General features: G+C 35.5%; 1 protein-coding gene across 1 annotated transcript; it reads left to right on the top strand.

The window, feature by feature from the left end:
• The first annotated feature begins 8,791 nt into the window (after positions 1–8,791).
• Positions 8,792–11,967, top strand: LOC139869421 (laccase-14-like). The gene is made up of 5 exons (XM_071857738.1): positions 8,792–8,881; positions 9,056–9,207; positions 9,364–9,608; positions 10,262–11,344; positions 11,837–11,967. The coding sequence occupies exons 1-5, from the start codon at positions 8,792–8,794 to the stop codon at positions 11,965–11,967; spliced, it is 1,701 nt and encodes a 566-aa protein (XP_071713839.1).
• The last annotated feature ends 12,743 nt before the right edge of the window (positions 11,968–24,710 follow it).

Here is a 24,710-nt window from a genome sequence, read left to right as displayed (position 1 = left end):
GATTAGCTAAGGTGAGTGAGCAAACTCACGAGTTTGGTGCGTGCTTAGTCACCCTAAGTAGTGGGTGCACTGTTGAGATTGTTATTGGTTGTAGTTACCCATCGTAACTTGGATGATCGATTAATGTGTGTGTGTGTGTGTATGTCAAGGACTTGAGTTCCGTAATGGGATGCAACAAGTCTAATGATTGCAGTATTGGGTTACACTCGGTAGAGTGTGTGGTTAGAAAATCGTGTCCGAATTCTAGTTGTGAGTCGCCTTGGAGTTGGCGAATCGAGGAGTCTTCGGGTCGTTAAACTCATGGGAGTGAGACCCGTATAATGATGATGGCGTTAATGTGTTGTGGATTATAGGGTAACATTCCTAACAGAATATCCCTTGTGGTAGTGGTTTTATCGAGGTGTGGAAGGATGTAAGACTTGGTGTTTCCAAGCATCTCCTTAGTGTTGGATGAAAGGGTTCGTTAGGCTATATTGTTTGGCCTTGTGGGAATTGCGGGTAGCGTGTGATTGCTAGTAACTTTTGATAGGACAATAAACCGTAAGGTTTGTCGAGTAGGTATGACTTCGGGTCATTATTATGGAGAGATGGGTAACATCAGGTGTATGAAACCCAAAGATCGAGTTTCTAAATCTTGGTAGATTGGGGTGGGAGTCTGCATGACACTGCGTCAGGTGCCCCCTTATACCTGCTAGTGTGATGTTAACTCTGGTGATGGTATGATCACTTTGCGCTTAGGGTGTCCGTGAGATATCCTTGGAAGCAGCGGAGATTACAATAGTGATCGACGGTGATAGTAATTCGACGGTTGCAAAAGTCGAAGTTTAAGAGCATTGCAGAGATACTTCTTATGAAGTGAGGTATGAGAGAATCTTGTTGCTCTTAAGTAATGGACGGGTAAGGATGACCGGTGATCCGGTAATGGACTTGATGGTCGGTTATGACAAAGGTTATGATGAAGTGTTGATATTGCGGTCGATATAATTATTTTGTCGGATTGGTCACTCTTCTCCATGAGAGTGAGCAATTGTTGATAAAGGTTTGTTACGTGGAAGGTCAGGTGATCCCGACTGAAATGCACGACTGATTAAGCGGAGTGGCATATGCCTATGTTTAGAGGCGTACGTAGGACTTTGGTGGAGTTCGCTTTGCGAACGATAAAGGGTTATTAGTTGTGATTTGTGGTATGAAGGTGCGGGGTTGTCGCGTGTACGACATCTCAAGTGATTGTGTATGACGGCTCTGAGAGCCTAAAGTGAATTTGTGGTGATTTGGAGTATATGACCAACGATGAAATGGTCATGTGTGTCGTAGAATGACAATTCCGCGGGGTGTTATCATCTTGGCGGTGAGAATGTGGAGTTAAATCCTAAGTGGGGGAGTTTTTACTGCTGCCCGAGGAAGCTCCGGTGGTGTTAGATCAAGTGAAGTGTAAGACTTCTTATGCAAGGTGGTCGTGTAGCACCAAAGTGCGGTATGAGACCGAGTGTAAAGTTTAAGATCACGGAAGTGAGCAAATGTAACTGCTAATACGGGTGCTCTCTTGATGTAAATTTAAGTTGGTGTGAAACTCGGGTAGTACTGTTGAGTGAGTACGAGTTCGATATCGTGGTGCATACTGTATTTTTCCCTATCGGGAAATGTGTTCGTGGAAATCGCCAGTGGATTATTCCACTTTATGGATGATTGTGAGACGGGGAGTGCCGGTTTCGATTGTCTTACATAGAGACACGTGTTTGTTGTTTGTTTATGAGAGTGTGTGCCCTAGTGATGCGACCCGTTGGTTGCATTGAAATGTCGAGGCCATCCTTAATGGACGGTCTAGGTAGGAGGATTCGCCCAGCGTTGGTGAATATTTTGTGGGTCGTGTGACGAATTGCGAATTTGTTGTGATGATAATTCGATGTTGACGGAATTCTAGTACACGAATAGTTTCCATGCTAGTACTAGGGGGCCGTCTTGTGTGGTTGTGTTGTAGGGTTTGGAGGAGAAACCCTGTGTCGAGTGTTGATGATTTGTTTAGCGCGTGGTGTATTGTTGTCGTCCTGGATTAATCCAGAGACTGATTGTCGTGTGCGGATCGATTGATGGGAAGGGTGTGTTCCCCGTATGATTATTTGGGGATACTGAAATTTCTTCGTTGAAGGAATGACCTAGTGGTGGAGATGAGGAAGTTGGTTCTTGATTCAGGGAACATTCATTATTGACCGGTTAAGTGATGTGTTTATGAACCGATGAAGTACGGAGTTTAATGAGGCATGGACCCTTCTCGATTTGGATTAATGCAAGACTTAATTCACGGTGTAGTGGACCTAGTAGATCATATTGGGTGATACGGTTATAGATGTAGTTTGTTGCGAGTTATAGCCGAGAGAATTCGAAGTAATATATGGTGTTTTCCATATTTCCTAGGTGTGTATTTGGACGTCGAGCGTATGAGATACCGCTGGTTGCGGTAATGCACGCTAGTGATTATTAGCGTGTGGTGAGATATTCGGGTTAATGGAAAATTGTTATGGACATCGAGTTTGGATGTATGTCGGAGGACCATTGAGCATGGGTCCGGTTGGTTAAGTGACGGAGATCACGGGGACGTGATCCAGTTTAAGTGGGGGAGAGTTGTAAGATCATGAATTTTGTGCATCAGAAAATGTTCCTGAAAGTGTCAGTAAATGTGTGCATCAGAAAGCGCCACTAAAAGTGAACCTAACACATGCATTTTCAGAATTTACATCAGAATCAGAATCTGTCAACCTCAGTCCCTGAATTTTTAAATTGAAGCTGGAAACTGAAAAATGAAAGTGAGCTGCATGTATCGCGTTTGGGGTACATGTATCGCGTTTTAGTTCATCGCGGATCGCGATGAAACAGGTTGAAACGCGACGGCTTGGAAATCCCCCACCTGACCACTTTATCGCGTCTGTGTTGGTGTTGCGCGTTCTGGTTGTCGCGTAACGTGACAGGTCGTCGCGAAACGTGACAAAGTCGCTGAAGTGACACTTTTAGCCCGTTTTTAAAGGATATTTTGGGGGTATAATGATCTTTTCACTTAAGAACAGATCGGTAGCCATAATATCAGTTTTAGATCCACTTTTGGATCATTTTCACATCCACAACTCTCTCATCTTCAAACCCTAGAGAGAGAAAGAGTTTTTAGAGTAGGAAAGCTCCAATTGAAGAAGAAGGAGGTTGATTCGAGTTAAAGTGAAAGAGTTAAGGTTGTTCACCTCGTTAACGGCTATGTTTTGGTAGTGTTGGTAAGTTCTAACTCTGATTTTCATTATTTGATTTTGATATTCAAATTAGGGTTTGACCTTGATTTTGTTATAAACCCTTTAATGGTTGTGAAATGGGTTTGCTGTGGTTAGTAGATGAGTTTTGACCCGTTATTGGTGGGTTAGAGTTTGATGAAGAATTTGGTCATGGTTTTGGGTGTAAATCACTAGGTTATAAATGTGTTAGTGCATAGATGTTCATAAGGACATGTTAGTTGGTCGAAAAATGGGTGTTGACTTTGATTTAGTGTCAAACTAAGATTTGAGTCAAGTTTTGGTGAATCAAGTATGTAAATACTTGATTTAAGTGTTAATTGGTGTTTTGAAAGTATAATCACTAGCCGTTAGTGATTTTGGGCATTTTTGGGACTTATGTCAAAATGGGTTGACTTTGATTGGGTCGAATTTGGTAAGGACTCAAATTTTGGACTAAATAGATGTTTAAACACTTTTGTTAAGTGTTAAAGGATGTTTTTGGATGTAATTAATCGTTGGAAGTGATTTTGGGTTAAAATGGTATTTTAACAATAAGTCAAACGCGATCAAAAGCAATATGGGTCAATATTGCACGTGTTGGGGTTTTTGTGTAAACGACGTTTGAAATGATTACTACCTAAGTAGTAATTTAGTGTTAAGACCTACATTTGGTCTAATTGGTGTAAAGTATAATTAAAGTTAAATTGTACTTGTATAGTGGGTTTGAATTACCACCCGAAGTGGTAATTGGTTTGTGTCCATTAGGCGTTAAATGGGGGGGTTTTGGCGAGCAAGGTTTGATCCCTCGGCTAAGGGAATGTTTGTTTCGGGTTTTCTTTTAGAGAATGTGTATTTATGTGTATATTGTACCTATATGTGTATTATAGGTAAACGCTTGCTCGGTTGCGTTTGGATGCGAATTACATACATGACTTGTGCGAACATTTCAAGGTGAGTGGAATAATTATATATGTATATATACGGTTTAGTTATTTGCGGGATATAGGTTTAAAGTTCGATGTGACGATACCATATCCTTGTGTGTGTTATTGTTCGATGAGGGTTTAAAGTTCGGGGTTGACGATACCTCATGTATGGATTTAAAGTTCGATGTTAACGATGCCATACCAATATTGTTTGTTGAATGAGGGTTTAAAGTTCAGTGTTGACGATACCTCATTTATGGAGTTAAAGTTCGATGTTGACGATGCCATACCACTATTGTAGTGATTTGATGAGGGGTTAAAGTTCGATTTTGACGATACCTCATATGTGGGTTTTAAGTTCGATGTTTACGATACCACATTAAATGGGGCAGATGGGGTTTAAGTTCAATGTTGACGATACCATTCGCGGGGCTAGCCTTGAATACTAACGGATGTTTTGAACATCGATGTTTTGTGTGTTGCTTATTATTTAGCATTTATATTGTTGAGATTATATGCTAATGATGGTGCTAGTTTATATGTTTGAAATGGCTAGCTTGTGTGCATTGATATGCGGGATTTTATGCGTGTTTGTGTAAGTGGGTGCAAGTAGATAAATTGTATACGTATATGTATAATTATTGCATTCACTAAGCTTTATGCTTACCCCTCTCGTTGTTTACCTTTTTTACAGGTATTGTGATTGCGAAGCTAGCTAGTTGTTAGACTAGATGCGTAGGAGCGCTTGGGCCCGATGGGGGTAACTTTTGGATATTTGGTCGCGGATTGGGGACTTGGTAGTCCCCCCGGATTATGCTCTTGGTAATGGGTTGGGCTATTGTGTATTAACCCGTATTTCGTGTGATTGGGTCACTATTACAAATATTTTTGTAATGTGTAATTTGTGTACTAAGGGTCATTATAAATTGTTAAACGTGTCGCTATGGTATTAAGTATTGGTTAAAACTATTAGGAATGGTTTATGTAACATGGATGTTTAATGGGACCTAACTAATAAAAAAAAAATGTGCTTCGTTTTTGGTAAACGGATTTGGGGTCGTTACATTATATTTATAAGGAATAAATTAAACGGATCAAATTTGGGCTTCTTGAGAAAATAATGCTAAACATCTAGAGAACCAACACATAAGCCCAGCTCAGCAGCCCAACAGCAAAGAATAGAAAATGACAGTTCCAGTCCTTCTTGAATGCAGAAATAAACTCCAACCACCTCCAAGTTATCCAGATAATAACTTTAAAAAACCTACACCAAACCAACACAATGAATACTTTGAAATATACATGATTCATGCTAGATTAAATAATTTTAGCATAAATAGTTACTTTTCATCATTAAATCATGGCATAACGGTAAATTTTTTTTTTTTTTTTTTTGGCAAAATAACGAGAACTTATATAACATGATCTACATTGAAAAATGAAGATCAAAACTGAGGTTACAAAGGAAGATAATAAGGCGGACTCGAAACTAAAAAGTGTCACAAACCGACACCAACTTCAATCGAGCCACACCATATGCCCCAAAACAGAAACATCGAAACAAAGTTTACCCACACAACTGGTGTAAATGTAATTCGACCAATACATGGTGTAAATGGGGGGTTGGATTACCCACACAACTGATTGAATGGAGCATAAAAAGATATGATAAATTGTTATATCGCAGCTTAAGATATATGCTTGATCCCACATAATCCCATCAGATATAAGGTTTGAAATGGAAATGATATTCGATTTTGGATCATTTGGTTGAAGGGAGCATAACAATTGGAAGTGATTTTGGATTCGTGGTAATATTGGAGCTACAAACGAGAAATATGTTACTAATCTGTTGGCGTTAAGTGAATATAACTTCCAATGCAGAATCTAAATATTGGGTTCTTTGTGCTAATGGTGTTTTTTTAGTGTCCCGGACTAAAAAGGTCATTGATTATGCTTTGCTTCCTTCTCTTCATCTTGTACAAGTTGGAATAAATTATTGTCGAAGATAGTAAATGTATTTTTCTGGCGTTTGGCAATAGATAGAATTCCGACAAGGTTTAATTTATGGGTTCGTGGGATACAGATCGATAGCCTCGTGTGTCCACCGTGTAACCATGGCGTTGAGGATATAAATCATCTTCTTTTCACGAGTTTTAAGGCAAAAAAAATCTGGTTGAAGGTATCATTATGGGCCGATGTTGGTACAACTACATTTAACTCTTGGACAGATATGGTTTCATGGAGAATCAATGGGCTGCTCTGGCCCATTTAAGGATTCGTCTAAAAATTATTGTGGTTGTATTGGTTTGGGTCTTATGGAGATTTCGCAATGGTGTTTTTTTTCCGGTGAATCGGATGAAGATGGATGAAATTTATGATTCACTTAGAAACTTTTCTTTTGCTTGGTCATCTAGTCGTTGTAAAGCTAAAATAAATTGGACCAACTGGCTTACAAGCCGTTCAAAAAACTAAAATAACAGTCTTATTTTTTATTCGTTTATTTTTAGATATAAAGTATGTTAAACAAAAAAATTGTTAAGTAATTTTTATTCTGGTATATTCCCTTCTATTTTCTTAAGGTTTTCCCTCATTATGTTTTTTCCTTTAGTTTTCCTTTTATTTACTTCTTAAAAAAAGATTTTTAAATGTGCTACATTTTTTAATTACCTTCGTTTTCTTTATCTGTTTAAAGCAACTTCGGATTGCATTAAACAAAAAAACACTATATATGTTTAAAATTGTAGTAGTTTTTATTACATAATATAAGTATATATGAAATTTAATAGAAATTGTTAAAGGAAAAAACAATTATAAAGAGTCTTCGGAGAATGTTTGGAATGTCATCGAAGTTTATTTTCGTAATTTGTGTTATAACTTGGGGCTAGGGTTAGGGTTGTAGAATATGATAACTGGATTTTTTCTTGAATCGTGTAGTCACTTTCTGAATCAAGTATTTCGATCTTATTAGCTGTGGGCAGTGTTGCAAAAATCGAAAAACTCGGCCGATTTCTCGAGGAGAAATCGGTTTGACCTCCCTGCCGAGAACTCGTTTTGGAATCGGCCAAAAAATCGTTTAACAACCAAAAATCGGTCAAATCTCGGAAAAATCGGTCAAATCTCGAAAAAATTGGTCAAATCTCGGTAAAATCGGTCAAATCTCGGAAAAAACTCGGTAAAATCTCAAAAGTCAACGAAAGTCAAACGCCGATAACTCCTCGAGTTCTCCCCGAGTTCTCCGAGTTCTCGTTTTGGAGGCCCTGCCGAGAACTCTTCGAGAACCGATTTCTGCAACCTTGGCCGCGAGTTACACGAAATCATGATTGGGATAAGACAAGTTTTCGTCTCGGCTTAAAGATAACAAATCTAGCAATTGTAGATTGTATAACTAGATGTTATGTGTTGAAAGTGAGTATAAAATGTCCAAAATCTTGAGCAAAATCTGTAACCTTTTTCATGGAAATGAATTCATATATTTATAATGAGTCAAAATGTGCAATGAAGTGTTGCATCCTCCCAATTATCCTCTCAAAATTGGTTATGATCAAGAGTCACAATCCTTGGCAATGGACATGTTTGAAAAGATGCTTTAGAACACTAATAAACCCCTTAAACATGTCTCAAAAAGTCCAGGTACAATAACCAATTCTTTATGAAACGTTGCAAAACGTTTGGGTAAAAGTTGCCACTTTTCATAGGAGGGTTGGGGGCTTGATTACCCTAAGTTTTACCTTCTATGAGGGAGCCTATGTGCTCGTTTATAGGAGGGTTCCTCGTTTACCACAAAAAAAAAAAGTTGCCACTTTTCTAGCAGCAGTAATTATATGGTGCGGCGCACCATAGTAGAGGTGTGGCGCACCGTAACACTTACTTTCCACATGGTGCAGAGCACCTAGTAAAGATTGCGGAGCACCTTAACACACCAAAACCTACTGACTTCGAGTGGTCCTTTTCACGTTATAAGGTGCGGCGCAACTTAAGCCTGGACAGCCAAATCATAGTTTGATTCAACTCAAACTATACCCAACTCAAGCTATCTCTTTTAGCTCTTTGATGGACGTGTACTCTGCACTCTCCAAATCCGTTCTAGAGCATTAGAGATTGCTTCACTTTCAACCTAATGAATCTAATCCACTAAAATGTATTGTCTGATTTCACTAAAATCACCAAGTTGTACAATTTGTGTAGTATCTAGATCAATTTCTTTGTGGATTTTCAATCTTCTCTTTTGTAAGACGATTAAGCCCGATATAAAAACAAGCACTACAAATCAATTAATATAAAGATCATTAACTTTAATTAAACTTTATATATAGACTGGTCTCATATATGATTATTTAGGACCAGGTCGTTGGTGTCCGGCCATGTTAATTAGGTATAGGTATTGCTACTGATATACACGCATACTTTATTATTGTTAAATCAAAATTTAATTGAAATTGAATTAATTAATAAAATAGTGTTGTAAAAACACATATGGGTCAATGAAATACAATTTGAAACAACCAACCAACGTTCACAGCTTGCTTCCTCTACCTGTCTCTTAAACCTAATATAAATACATGCACCCCATTCATGCAATTATCATATAATATCATACCATTCACAATTAAGATGAAGATCATAAGTTTCCAAGTTATAGGCTTTTTTCTAATTCTTTCATTCATTCATTCACAAAGTGCTACCCTTCAATATACTTTTGTGGTAAGCTTTAATCAATCACCATTCTACTAATTCATTCATCACTAACATCATATCTTGAATGGACAAAGAATTGAAAGGGTGACAAACGATCCGAAATGATCATGATATACCTAAGTATCCTAAACATCCGTTTTAGCTAAGTGAACTTAAAATATATTATGTTGTTGATTTCAGGTTGAAGAAACCAACCACACGAGGCTATGCACTACCAAGAACGTCTTAACTGTTAACGGCCAATTCCCAGGGCCAACGATTACTGCTCGTCGAGGTGACACTGTCATCGTCGATGTTATCAACAAGGGAGACCATAACATCACAATTCATTGGCACGTTTTAAATTTATGTCCATTTTACTTTAAAAATAAATTACACGTTTTTTCTCTTTACGTTGCTCATGAAATGAGTAGGTGGGGCAACCAGAGAGTCAGTTTATCCTTTCTCCATTTTAAGAAAATGTTTAATTTATATAATTATAATTTCAGGCATGGAGTTAAACAGCCAAGGTACCCATGGTCAGATGGACCAGAGTTTGTTACACAATGCCCGATCAAACCAGGAGGTAACTTTAGCCAAAAGGTTTTCCTATCGGATGAAGAAGGTACATTGTGGTGGCACGCACATAGTGATTGGGCACGCGCCACCATTCATGGCTTGTTCGTCATTTTACCTAGGCTCGGAACTGCTTACCCTTTTCGCCAACCAGATGTTGAATATCCCGTCGTCATAGGTTTTTACTGCGCCCTTTTACACATTATTCGTATTCATATATATACTACTTGATTAATGATTTGATATCGCCCCCTTTAGACATTATGCATATTCATATTTATATATATATACTACTTGATATGATTATTACATTGTTTATGATAGATCAATTAAAATTAATAATATATATTTGCCGGACCACAATGGAAAGAGTCTACTACTCTATTATTATTATTATTATTCTTTTTGGATAAAATACGTGCAAAGACGTTTTAAATGGATTCCCACAACCAAAAGAGCGCATTTTTAATATTTTTAATAATAATGATAACGTATAAAAAAGTATAGATTGTAGACCATACTTTTGAAAAATAGGTATGTATATATGTAATGATCAAATAACCATCGATAGCTTTGTACTAGTAGTTAATATATATTCTAATATTTTCACATAATGTGTCATATTCAAACATAGTATATCTTGCACGACTTAATAAAAAGTATCAAAACGTTAATTAATTCAGAATACTCTTTTTAGATCGTAAATAATATACGCTCCTTCCTCGAATATATTAGTCTGAATATTAAAAAGCCTTGTACATTTATCTATCTATAGTATCATCAATTAAAAGTGTATTTATTTACCAACATAAACTAAATTCATGCATGCAGGTGAATGGTGGAATGCTGATATACAAACTGTGTACGAAAATTTCGTCAACGGTGGAGGAGATCCACAAAATTCCGATGCTCTTACCATTAACGGCCAACCTGGTGACCTTTACAATTGCTCAGCTCCAAATACAACTAAGTTCGCAGTCGAAAAAGGCAAGACATACTTATTTCGAATGGTAAACGCCGCCATGAACAACTTAGCCTTCTTCGCCGTCGCCAACCACTCGCTCACTGTCGTTGGATGCGACGGCGCGTACACAAAACCTCTTGTATCCAACTACATTACAATATCACCAGGTCAAACCTTAGACATACTTCTAGAAGCCAACCAGCCAAACAACAACTATTACATGGCATCTAAGTTCTTTAACGGTCAACCCTCTAGCGCGTTCGAAAACACCACCACTGTCGCCATCGTTGAATACACTGGAAACTTCACATCTTCAACCCCACCTGTTTTTCCTAGCATGCCGGCTTTTAACAACCGAAATGCTTCGTTTAACTTCACTGCATCTTTAAGAAGTTTAGCCAGTGCTGAGCACCCGATCGACGTGCCATTAACAATCAAACGAACACTGTTTTACACGTTATCGATAAACTCAGAAAATTGTACGGCTGCCAACCCGTGCGAAGGCAACCGTACTGCTAGGTTTAAGGCAAGTGTTAACAACATAACATTTGCAATGCCGAAAACTTCGATTTTGCAAGCTTATTATAGAGGATTAGGTGCTGGTATTTACGGTGATGATTTTCCCGATCAACCACCGTTGAAATTTAATTACACGCAACTAACTAATTTAAGTAGAGCGTTACGGTTCCCAGAAACAGGGACGGAGGTTTCGATGTTGAAACATAATCAGACGGTGGAGTTGGTGTTTCAAGGAACAAATTTGCTTGCTGGAATAGATCATCCAATGCATTTGCATGGACATAGTTTTTATGTCGTTGGATCGGGTTTTGGAAATTATAAAAGATCAAGGGACTCGTTGAGTTATAATTTGATTGATCCGCCACTTATGCAAACGATCGCTGTTCCTCAAAATGGTTGGACCGCTATCAGATTCAAAGCCAATAACCCTGGTACGTAGTTAATTAAGCTTAATTAGCTCGCTCTGTGCTTTCGACTTCACGTTTAATTTCAGAAAATTTCATGAAAATTAAGGTCGTAAAAGTCGTGAAACATGGACCAAGGTCGGTCAAGACTTTGGAGGGACTAGTCAGGCGAATCGGTGACTAGTCTAGTCGAGACTACTCTGTCGAAGACTACTTGGTTGAGTTGCGACTTTTAACCAAAAATATATAGTTAACTTAAAATTTTGAGATTAACTTTGACCAATTTTGACTATAATGAATTTGACCAAACTTTTGATCGTTTTCCCGATTTTGACCGTTGACCAACCTTTTAAACGTTTTTATGTGAATCGGGTCGGGATAGTCACCTAGGCTGACTAGTCAGTCGTCTCAACCGACTTTTACAAAACTGATAAAAACTACTATATATACTAAATCACCATCTTTTATTTTTATTATTGTATTTGAATACTAAAGTTTTGTTTCACTTTGGTATTTCAGGTGTATGGTTCATGCATTGTCATCTAGAACGGCATGTGAGTTGGGGAATGGGGATGGTATTTATCGTACGGAATGGCAAAACTGAAAGCTCTAGAGTTTTGCCACCACCTTCTGATATGCCACCTTGTTAATTAATAGTTTAAGACACATATATGAATGTATTATTGCTTAATTTTGTTAAATTTATTACTTGTTTTTTTTTTTTTTTAAATCAATTCGTGTGTTCTTTTGAAGCTGGGATAGAATTTATTTTTCGCATTTGAGTTATGTTGTCATGTATGTAATAAGTTGGTTCACTAGTAACCAAATGTAACCGATCTCATGAAACTGTTGAATGGAAATTAGTAACACTTTTTGCAAAACTTCCACATTCGCCATTTCGTTGCTGATTCAATATCGTAACACACTTGTGTAAGTTGCGTTTAATTCCAAACCTTTGTGGCTATATAAAAGTTCACTGATTATTATATACTCCGTATAAAAGTTCACTGGTTAATCAAATTTAATAAATTTAACTACATGTTGATAAACGTCAAGATAAAATTTAGCGACCACTTTTTCTTTGGTAGCTAGATCCAAATGATACTTGAGATTTATTATTTATTGGAGGGCAACGCTACAAAGAAGTAGTTTATGAGAATTGACCTTAACTTTATACTCTGTCTGAATATAATAAGTTTCTGTTTGACTTTTCGAACGGTCTTTTTACAAATTTTTACTTAATATAAATTTTTTGTTTGTATTATGTATTATATTATTTGATGAATTTTATAAAAGTGTATTGGGCTTTCAACGTGTTTTTATTTATATAAATTTCATTAGTAAATTATATGTAACACAAACAGAGATATTTGAAGTCAAAGTTTATAAATAGAGTTGGCTTGCTTTTTTTAAAAAAAAAAAAAAAAATTTTAAAAGTTAAATAGAGACTATTAAATTGATACGAAAGAAGTATTAAATATTTTTAAGCTTCCAACCATCAAACTACTCTAATGATACTAAGAATTCATATGGAATATGCCATTGATTCATTGAAACTTCCGCCAGCTTTACAGTTGGAGCTAATTAACATAAAATATATAATGATGAGTGTGGTTGAAATAAATAATACAATGATGTAAAACTTACCGTTAAAAAAAATAAAAAAAATTAACATAAACTATTTCATTTGGTCTTTATCACACAATGCTCATTTGTCATTCTAGATTATATATACAAAATATATTATTAAATATATATATAACTTAACGACTAATTTGTTGATTATTGCAAACTGTAAAACAAAATTAGGTGAGATTTATAGGCTTATTGACGCGTTAATCATAACATACTCAACAACCAATTTTTTTAAGGACAAATTTAATAAAAACTTACTAGCAAGACGCTAGATATATACAATACAAAGGACTTAATCGTTTCAATTAGAGAAATTCTAGAATTACTAAAATTTTACAAAATCTCATTTATAAACTGACGTGTGAATCTGAGTTGGCATTCCAACTCATCCCATGATTCCCACTAACCTTAATTAACTTTTCTCTTTCCTTTAGTTTTCCCATTTTTCGTCTATTTTCTCTTTTCAATCGGAATGCCAACTTGGATTAACACGTCAGTTTGTAAAAAAAGAATTTGTAAAATTTTAGTAATTCTAGAATTTCTCTTTCAATTAATAGAAAACTACCTCTATGCTTAATTAGCCAAAAATATGAAAATTTACATTTAAAATCAAATATGCTTTCTCTAACGACTTTAGAAGAATGGTATAGAACCCCGTTCCTATATTTCCAAAGCATCCACACAGTCGGTGCGAAGATCGTATGAAGCTTATCTTTTCTCCTCTTTAAGATCACTTTTATCTGAACCGTTTCGATTATTTAGGTCCAGCAAATGGCATGGATCTTACCTGCATTAAGGTTAGAAGTGTCAATTCTATATATTTTTATATAGATATATATAATTACACATGATCATGCATATTTTACCACGGGGTTTAATATGCCTGCTCAACACGTTAGAAAGGTGGGGTTTAAGGATCTTAGAACGAGGCTCTCCGGTCCGGCTACCGTGGATAACCCTGGCCGACATGATGATGTCGGCGGGGTGGCCAAGTGGTTAAGTCCACCTTTTAATGACGATCGTCGATTAAAAGGCCCCAAATAATGTCGTAGGTACTAGTTAATCAAGAAACTAACATGTTAACCTTGAGAAGATGCTAGATGATGTTGTTACGTAAGACGTGTAGCAGATGATGGTTACGTAACGTGATGATATTTAGAATGATAGTTAGGGTTTGTATATATAGGCAAACCCTAATTCTAGAACCATCCGAGATAATGGCAATCCTTTCCATAACAAACTCCCCCGAATCACGGATGTAATTATGGAAAAGATATTCACTTGATAGCCAAGTAATCGCTGTTCCGGGAACAAAGGCATTAGATACGAATTCGCATACCGCATAACGCACATGAGCACACGCATACGCACCCTAGAGGGTGCCCGCATAGATATGGGGTGCGCATGCGGATTGCGGTATCATTATGTCCCCCCAGTTTGATGTTATATGGCGCAAGACATATGACATCAAACTATTAAGCGGAAAAAACAAGAAAACGGCTAGCATTCAATGTTCCGCGTGCGTTTCGAGGTCATTTAATGCCTGTCACTGTCGCAGAAAACCATTCGGCTGACAAGACGTAAAGTGGCAGTTGGCAGGCGCGTGACAGCCACGCGCTCATAGGTAACCATACCCAACTGAAATCCACGCGCGCACTTAAAATGCCACCCGTTGATCGCGTAACACATGTACAGCCACGATCAACCCATGACTCCAAATCATCACTATAAATAGCCCCAATGCACACATATTTCCATTTTTCAACTCCAAGCTTCCCCAATACGCTGCTATATTCAATTCCGATCAAATCCTAAATACTCTGGCCACCGTCTAAATGTTAGTAATTCTCCAACCACTCTACAGAAAATGACTAAGGCTAACGAGACCTATGTAGATAGTGTTAGATCAATTATAGAGCAGAAACACATTGATTACTTAGTCAAACAATACCCACCGTTAGTGAAGTACAATCCGGTACCACCCTTGTCTAATCAGCGTGCTCACGAGCCACCGGAGAAGAAGGTGGCCATCTACGAACATGCGTTCAAGCACGTCAACTTTAGGGTTCCCCCCTCCGACTTCTTCCTAGGCGTACTAGACCACTTTAGAGTGGGATTAGGGCAACTACACCCTTATGCCATAGGTAAAATAGTACTGTTTGAGATGTGGTGCATCGCACTCAACAAGGTACCACTTGTTAAAGTTTTCTGTCATCTATTCCGCTTGGCCAATCACCACAAATCCTGGTTCGCCTTCTTCGCCCGACAAAATTTCACAAAAACCCCAAAGTCGAATGCGGGTAACTGGAAAGAAACGTTCTTTTACATTGACCAAACTGTAGTTGGTACCAATTTTTCCGCAAACGCTTATATGGTGCGAGAAGGTGGAGAAGGATGTGAACAAAACCCCGGTCCTTGATGACGAGGAAACAAAGCTATTGGCGGAGTGCTGATGTTATGCGAGGTGTATATAAAATAGTTTTATTTTTACAACGAAATACTATTAAATATTATAAGGAAATATTTATTAAATACGATACAATTTTACACAAGATATTTATTTATTTATAGAATGGATATACTTAAACCTTGCTACAACACTTATAAGCAGTGTACCTAATCGTACAGTAGTGTAGTTTTTAGTAAGTCCGGTTCGTTCCACAGGGAATCTTTTAATCAAACTTAACGCTATATTAGTTTTAATTTATAAAAATACAAATATATATATAAAAGTAATATTATTATTATAAAGGGGGGTTTTTACCGTTTAATGACCGGTTTGTCGATTTTCAAAATTTTAGTTGCAGTTAAAACAAAATGTAAAATATTAAATAAATAAAAGACTTAATTTAAAGCGTAAAGTAAATAACGATAATGAAATTGCAATAAATAAAAGTGCGATAAAATAAACTTGCGATAATTAAAAAGTACGATAATTAAAAGTGCAATTAAATACAATAACAATAAAAGTGCGATAATTAGAAGTGCAATTAAATATAAAATAAAGGAAATTAAATATGAAATAAAAGAATTATGCTTATTTAAACTTCCGTAATCATGATGTTTGACGTGTTGATTTTAGTTTTATGCCCATGGGTTAATTGTCCTTTGTCCTGGATTATTTAATATGTCCGTCTGGTTTTTGTCCATAACAGTCCATCAGTCATAAATATAAAGTGCGATTGTCCACGTCAAATTATCCTTATACCCGAAGTTAAATATTCCAACTAATTGGGGACTTAAACTGTAACACGATTTTAATACTTTGTTTAATAATTACACCAGGTTATCGACTGCGTGTAACCCAAGGTTTTAATACTTTGTTAACAATTATGCCAAGTGTCCTTGTACATAATTTCACCCCTGTTTTAATAATTCTAGTGACTATTAATCCATTCCCGTGTCCGGTTAAATGAACGATTATTCGTACATATAAATACCCCGCCCATCGTATCCGATCGAGTGTATATGGTTATTTATAGGGACGTCCAATTGTAAATCTTTATATTAAAATTAACAAACTATCATTTAGTTAAACAAATATAAAGCCCATTAATAGCCCATAGTCTAATTTCTACAAGTGTCGTTCTTTTGTCCAAACCCCAATTATGGTACAAAGCCCAATTACCCAATTTTAGTAATTAGCCCAACATCATGATTACTTCGTTTTAAATAAGCATAATAATAACTTAGCTACGAGACATTAAATTAAAAAGGTTGAACATAATTTACAATAATTAAAAATAGCGTAGCGTTACACGGATAGAATTTCGACTTACACCCTTACAACATTCGCTAACATACCCTTATTATTAGGATTTAAAATTAAAATTAAAATTAAAATATAAAATATAAATATAAATATTACGTATACATATATAGAGAGAGATTGATTTATGATATTAAAAATGATCAGAATTCGTTGGGTTTTATAGGGATTTGAGTCTAGGGAATCTCCGCGACTCGCGACCCTTTCCTTCTTCAAACTCCGCGAGTCGCGGAGTTTGTTTTTACAGCTCACCAAGCCTTGGCTCCTAGCTTGTCGACGGATTATATAAATAAATATAATATATAAATAATTTTAGTAATTATTTAAATATTATATTATATTTATGTGCATAGTTGACTTGTAATTTTTAGTCCGTTGCGTCGAGCGTTGAGAGTTGACTCTGGTCCCGGTTCCGGATTTTCGAACGTCCTTGCGTACAATTTAATATCTTATACTTTGCATTTTGAATCTTGTACTCTTGTAATTTTGAGACGTTTCTTATCAATAATTGAAACCTCTTTGATTATATTTTGTACTTTTGAGCTTTTTGGTCGTTTGCGTCTTCAATTCGTCGAATCTGTCTTTTGTCTTCACCTTTTATTATTTAAACGAATATCACTTGTAAATAGGACAATTGCAACTAAAAGCTTGTCTTTCTTGAGGAATAATGCTATGAAATATATGTTCGTTTTTAGCATTATCAAATATTCCCACACTTGAGCGTTGCTTGTCCTCAAGCAATATAGTCTTGAAATACTAGAATCACTTCTTTATTCTTCACACTTTGTACATCAGTGATTTCTTTACGGCGGTATAAACAATGGTAGTAACGATGTTGTTTACAGTCCCACATGACTATAAAATTTAGATCCTTTAAGGAAATTGGATCTTTATGAAAACATTTGATATTTTTGAAAATTCAATCTAGCTTTTACCCTAGATAAGTTTTCCAGAATAACCCTTCACCGGTGTTTGCAAATTCTTTTTGTAGGTTTGGTGGGTTTCATATTTGAAAATTTAGCTCAAAACTTGTGGTTTTGTGTCACCCACTTGCTAACCTTGTATTGGGAAAGCAACACATCCAGTTTACTTGTTCCGTATATTACCTTTCGGTAAACTACCGTCCGATTGTAAAGGGAAGCATTGAACAAGCACTGTTTAATACAATGTCCCCTGACATGCTTTTAATTATGGTCTATAACGTGTCAGACGCAATTACTATCCTTTGTAGGAGCAATAGTAAAGCTCACCCTTATAATTTTTCGGTCTGGCACAAGGTCCTGTCTTTGACCATGCTATGCAACCACCGTTCTTACGGTTGACACCCGATTTGGTTCAGGTGACCTAATGAATTTCAGGTGAATTCCTAGGATTTTACGTTCAAAGGTAATGAACGCATTGAAAATAGGGTTTTCAGAAAACAAATCGGTTTTAATTTGATCAAAATATTTTCTCGTTCAAGCTCGAGTTTAGATATCATCGAATTTCATGAGTTTGTAATTCTCAATCTTTAAGGTCAATCTCTAGGATTGAGTAATATCAGTCTTAAAAGCTGATTTTTGATCTTTAAGGAGATTATCCTTTATGGGATCTGATTCATTAGTCTTATCCAGCTAATTTGCACGGTGCCCCCATTGTACGAGATAAATCATTCTCATGGTTAGGATAAATCTGACCACTTGGCGACCCTGTTTTATGCTGAGGTCCGTGGATTTCCTGCTGATTTTAGAGATGACTTTTCTAGAAATTTCGTCAACCTACAGCTGGTCTGGACGACAACTTCCTGACCTAAATCAAGAAGCGCGTTTCTTTTTCGGAAGACTTTACTTCCTTTTAATGATGGAATTGATTCATCGTGTAAATCCATCTCTTCTTTTCTTTCATCGGGTAAAACAGTTTAGTTTAGTCCAAAGTAAAAGTATTTTCAGTTATTTGTTACAGAAATATGTGGCATATGTTTAAAATAACTTGGTAAATTTTCCCACACTTGGCTTTTATTTTCCTTTTTATTGTCCTCTATTCCATTTTAAATGAATTCTAACATTTTGGTTTGTTTCTCAATTTATGTCCTTTCCGAGGTAACAATAATCTCGGTGTTAAAACCTAGTTTTATCATTCATAAATATGTATAAACATGATTTTGAGTTCATTTAATTGAAAATTTTGAAAAATTTTACTAGAATTGGGTAGTCAGTATATAAGACTAGGGCTGTTCTTTATTATCAGAGAGCACTAGATTCTAATACAACTACTGCTTTACTAGTATTTTTAATGGTAACCAAGTGTTTAAGATAAAAATTTTAAAAATCCGAAAGAATTTAACCCCTTCCCACACTTAAGATCTTGCAATGCCCTCATTTGCAAGAAATCAGTAACAATTTAAATTATTGAGGGTGATTAGCGTAGAAATGATTAAATTTTACCAAAGTTTCCAAACATATTGTTGTTTATGTTGAATGATAAATGGTTCACATCATTTGTTCATTCCGTCTTGTTATTATTTCACATATATTTTGCATCTTGTCGTCAAAATTAGTTGCTTTTGCTGAACTTAATGCCAGTCTTTGAAAATGCGTTGTTTTACCCTGTTGTGTACATAAGATAAACTGCAAACATATATACATATTTTTGAAGTTTGGTATATTACCCCACATTCAGAAATTATTAAAATCTAATAATAAAAGTTAGAAAATTATAAAAACTATTACAATATTAACATAAGTATTAAATGTATCAACATTACAAATAATAAAATAAATAAAACTAAGTAGACTAGGGATGATACTGATACCAGTAGGGGTTCCATGCATAACCGTATGTGTTATAGAATGCTTCAGCTGGGTTATACGTAGGATACGGTGGTTGGATCTCTATAGACCAGGAAGGAAATATGGGCGATGGAGTAGGAATATAGTTTCTACCTACATGTTGGCAATGAGCTATGATTTGGTTTTGATGAACTTGCCAATCTTCAAATGCTCGATGTCTAGCATTTTCATACTCTTGTGAAGCTATAAACCTTTGCATTTCTGTCATTTCATTTCCCCCTTCCACATTACCTGGCTGTTGGTTTCTCTCAACCTGTGGATGTCTACCATGGTATTGTACTGCGGCATTATTTCGCCTCTTCAAAACCTTCGCACCATGGTATACATTTAAACCAATTGTATCGTGGGGTTCTGGTTCTTCAACTAATAATCCCCCCGACTTATATCCACATTGAGATACTCAGCAATTAGTGTAATAAATATACCACCTCCTATTATACTGTGCGGTCTCATCCCCCTAACCATAGCTGATAAATAATAACCTACACAATAAGGTATACTTACAGTGCTTTATGGGTCTCGAATACACATGTGGTAAAACAAATCCTTTTCATTTACCTTTTCCTTATTCTTACCTCGTTGTGTAATCGAATTGGCTAAAAACCTATGAATTACTCTTAGCTCTGCTCTATCTATATCCAAATAAGAGTAATTTCCCCCTTTAAATCGGTGATGGCTAGTCATTTGACTCCATACACCATGCGTATCAAAATTTTCATCAATTTTCCTACCGTTCAATATCAACCCTCTACAATCGGCAGATGCTAACTCCTTAGGCGTATATATACGTAAGGCCTGAGCCATGTCTAGTAAAGACATGTGGCGCATCGAACCTCCTAACAAAAATCTAATAAAAGATCGATCGGTTAAACTAACTACCCGATCATTTATTTCTATACTACACAATAATTCTTCACACCATACTTTATATACAGGTCTACGCATGCTGAATAATCGTACCCAATCGTTAAAAGTAGAATTACCATACCTCTGTGTAAGCAATTCTCTAATTGGCCCGGCCAATTCTACAGCTTCTAATGGTCCCCATTTTATTACCCTAGGTACTTCAACAACTTTAGAATGAAGAGTATGCAAGCCCCTTTGGTATTTTGGATAATCTATCCAACGTCTGTCAAATCTCAAGTTCGGGTGCAAATCTTTCAAGTGCATATCTGAAAATGTCATAACTGGATGAGGTATATCTTGTTTATAATAGCTATCAACATCCTGTTGTTCCGCATTCTCAGGAGGAGCATTGCGAGCTTGGGATGAAGATTCACCCCTTTCAGTCTGCAAAACACATCAAACACAATTTTTGTGCATCCAAATATGCATTAGTGTCAGCAAAATCATCAATCAAAATAATTACAATGACATGTCCAATTTATATCAAACTTATGCCCATTTTCATATTTTTATCAAATCTACACTTTTTCAAATAAGCATATACGAAAATGTTCGCCAAGTTCATAAGCATTCAACTCAAATAACATGTCAAAATAATCATTACTAGCAATTAAACAAGTTTCAAATGGCATTATCTCTCAAAAATCAAGTTCATGAATTTTAGACTTGAAAAAGTCCACTTTAATTCTCAAAAATCATGTTTAGGCTCAAAGTTTGGATCATTTAACTACCTAAACATGTTACACTACTTAATTTAGCAATAATTCATGAAAAAAAATCAGCCATAACCTGTTTATATCAAAAAGCCCCAAATTGCTCAAGAACACAAACCCTAGATTTCTCAAAATTTGAAGTTTAAGGCTTCTAATCATGTTAAATAGCATCAATCTAGGTTATACAAGCATAATACATAAACAATTTAAGCATAATTACACTAAAAAGCATCAAAATCGAATTGGGTATAAAATTGCTCAAGAACACTAATTTTTCGGATTAAAGGGTGTTTTGGTGTAGAAATTTACCGTTTTTCTTGAGTAATTCCTTGATAGCATCCTTCTCAACATGATTTTGTAAAAGATTTGATGAAAAATGGCCAAAAATTCGATTTTGTGTGTGTTTTGTTCGGGTGTTTTTAGCAGTTTTTGGGTTGGGGGTGTGTTGGGGACTGTCTGATCTGCGTTATATTTTTTTCTGGATTTTACATCCTCCGCGAGTCGCGGTGATTTTGTTCTTCAAACTCCGCGAGTCGCGGCGTTTTTTTTTTTTTTTTTAATAAGCCTTAACTTATAAAACAAATATAAAATAAATTTAAAATTTTGTTTTCCTTTGTTTTAGGATGAGGTCGTTTCAGATCGATGTCCTAGTCCGTCCCTCGACAAAATTTTAAAATTTGTCTTTCTCAAGCGATTGTTTTAAAAACTTAGATTTTTGGGTTTTTTTAATGTTTTTGGCATACTTTAATTCAATAAGATTAAAAATAATGATAATAAAAGTTCTCGTCCCTCCCTCGGGTAAAGCAATTTCGGTTCAAAGACCTAGTCTTCAACTTACGACGAATTTTAAAAATCATATTTTTAACTTAGCGACATAAAGTAAATTTTTGTTTTTAAATTCACACAACTTAAATTTAAAAATGCATAAAATTAAAAATTTACACCAAACTTAATTAAAAATGCATAATATTAAAAATTCACACCAAACTTATATTATATTTTTGTTTTTATACATACAAACTTATATTAAAAATATTAATTTTTCAAATATTGACAAACTTAAATATATTGATTTTACAGAGTTCACAATATTAATTTAAGATTTATATATTAATTTTAAAAACATGGTAAAAATAAAATTAAAAATCTTTTTGGCTTTTATCTTACTTTAATCAATCAAATATTATCAAAAATATGCGCCCCTCTTTTCGGTAAAGTAATTTCGGTTCCATGAACTAATTTAACTCATGACGAATTTTTGAAATATTTTGGTTTGATTGATTAAAGATATTTATACCTTAAGAATAAACGTTAAATTTCGCAGTGATGTAATAAATTTTTGAATGATATCAATAATTTCGGTCGCCAAACCTAATTTCATCGAATACCAATTTAATAGTTTATAGCGAACAAATTAGCGTTTATTATCAAAAGGTTAAAAATGAAAATAAAAAATAAAAAGTGTACAGACTTACCTGTGAGATAGTATTCTTAGTGATATGATATATCCCATTCATAAGATAGTCGGTTTAATTGATTTTCCATGGCTACATAGGCGTAACCTCGAGCATTCAGTGTTTTTTCTTCTAAACATATGAACGGTCCGTCTCTGCATAACGTAACAAATTCGGTGTTTGAATAGGTTTGATTATTTGAACATTTACCTCCATGTGACCATTTTCCGCATTTGTGACATCTTTCAAGGTGTCGTGCCCTTCTTTTCGCTGCGGATTTTGATTTTCCTTTACCAAATTGTAACTTATTATCTTCGCATCTGGATTCTTTTCTTACTCCGTCCAATCTTTCTCTGATTACTGATACTAGTTCACTCGGAAGTGTGTCATTATTATGTTTAGTGATCAAAGCGTGTAGCATTAGACCATGGTTTAGTTCACAGGAAGTCTTCATTTCGTAAAAACCTAAAAAAATAAAAATTCAGAATGGGGGGAGAAGACTAGTTCTTTAGGGTCTGCTAGGGAAAGACCATTCGGGTTCCATTTTCGAGAACTACACGAAAACAGAAAATCTAACTCTAACAGAAATACATATTATCCTTTAAAAAACTTGATTCTCCCCACACTTAGTTAGTTGTGGTATCGAAATTGTGATTAACTTCATTGTCAACTTCCATTGGACTATCTATGTAATGTTTAACTCTGTGACCATTAACTTTAAATTCAATTCCATTTGAATTTATTAATTCTATCGTTCCGTATGGGAAAACTCTTTTGACTATGAATGGTCCAGACCATCTTGATTTCAATTTTCCAGGAAATAGCTTGAATCGTGAATTGAAAAGAAGAACTCTGTCTCCTTCTTTAAATTCTTTTGAACTTCTGATTCTTTTATCATGCCATTTCTTCGTTCTTTCTTTATAGATTAATGAATTTTCGTATGCTTCATGTCTTAATTCTTCTAATTCGTTTAGTTGACTTAACCGTAGACGTCCAGCTTCATGTAAATCAAGATTACATGTCTTCAAAACCCAAAATGCTTTGTGTTCAATTTCTACTAGAAGATGACATGCTTTTCCGTAAACGAGTTTAAAAGGTGTGGTTCCAATTGGAGTTTTGTAGGCTGTTCTAAAAGCCCAGAGTGCATCCTCCAATTTAATGGACCATTCCTTCGGATTTGATCCTACAGTTTTTTCTAGAATACGTTTTAAAGCTCGGCTGGTATTTTCAACTTGTCCATTTGTTTGTGGATGATATGCAGTGGAGATTTTATGAGTTACTCCATATCTTTTAAGAACTTTCTCAAGTTGCTTATTACAGAAATGAGTTCCCCGATCACTTATTAAAGCTTTCGGTGTTCCAAACCTTGCAAAAAGACGTTTTAAAAAGTTGACTACAACTCGTGCATCGTTAGTTGGGAGAGCTTGTGCTTCCGCCCATTTAGATACATAATCAATGGCTACGAGAATATAGATATTATTATGAGATTTTGGAAATGGACCCATAAAGTCAATACCCCAAATGTCAAATACTTCACATACTTGAATGACATTTTGTGGCATTTCATCACGTTGACTTATTTTTCCGGCCCTTTGACAAGCATCACAGGATTTGCAAAGAAGGTGTGCGTCTTTGTAAATTGTAGGCCAATAGAATCCAGCATCATAAACTTTTCTTGCTGTTAGTTGAGGCCCATAATGCCCTCCTGTTGGTCCTGTGTGACAATGGTTTAAAATTTTACTAGCTTCATCTCCGAATACACATCGGCGTATTATTCTATCTGGACAACTTTTAAACAGATGTGGATCTTCCCAGAAATAGTGTTTTATATCACTAAAGAATTTCTTTCGTTTTTGGTACGACAATCCTTTTTCAAGGAATCCACATACTAAGTAGTTTGCATAGTCTGCAAACCATGGAATTTCATTATAATCTATCTTCAATAGATATTCATCAGGAAATTTGTCTTGTATGGCCGATTCATTTAGAACTTCTAATTCGGGATTTTCAAGACGAGAAAGATGATCAGCGGCGAGATTTTCTGCTCCTCTTTTATCTCGGATTTCAATATCGAACTCTTGTAAGAGT

Source organism: Rutidosis leptorrhynchoides, chromosome 9 (assembly GCF_046630445.1).
Source record: "Rutidosis leptorrhynchoides isolate AG116_Rl617_1_P2 chromosome 9, CSIRO_AGI_Rlap_v1, whole genome shotgun sequence".
Taxonomy (NCBI): domain Eukaryota; kingdom Viridiplantae; phylum Streptophyta; class Magnoliopsida; order Asterales; family Asteraceae; genus Rutidosis; species Rutidosis leptorrhynchoides.
This window is presented reverse-complemented; position numbering and strand designations above follow the sequence as displayed.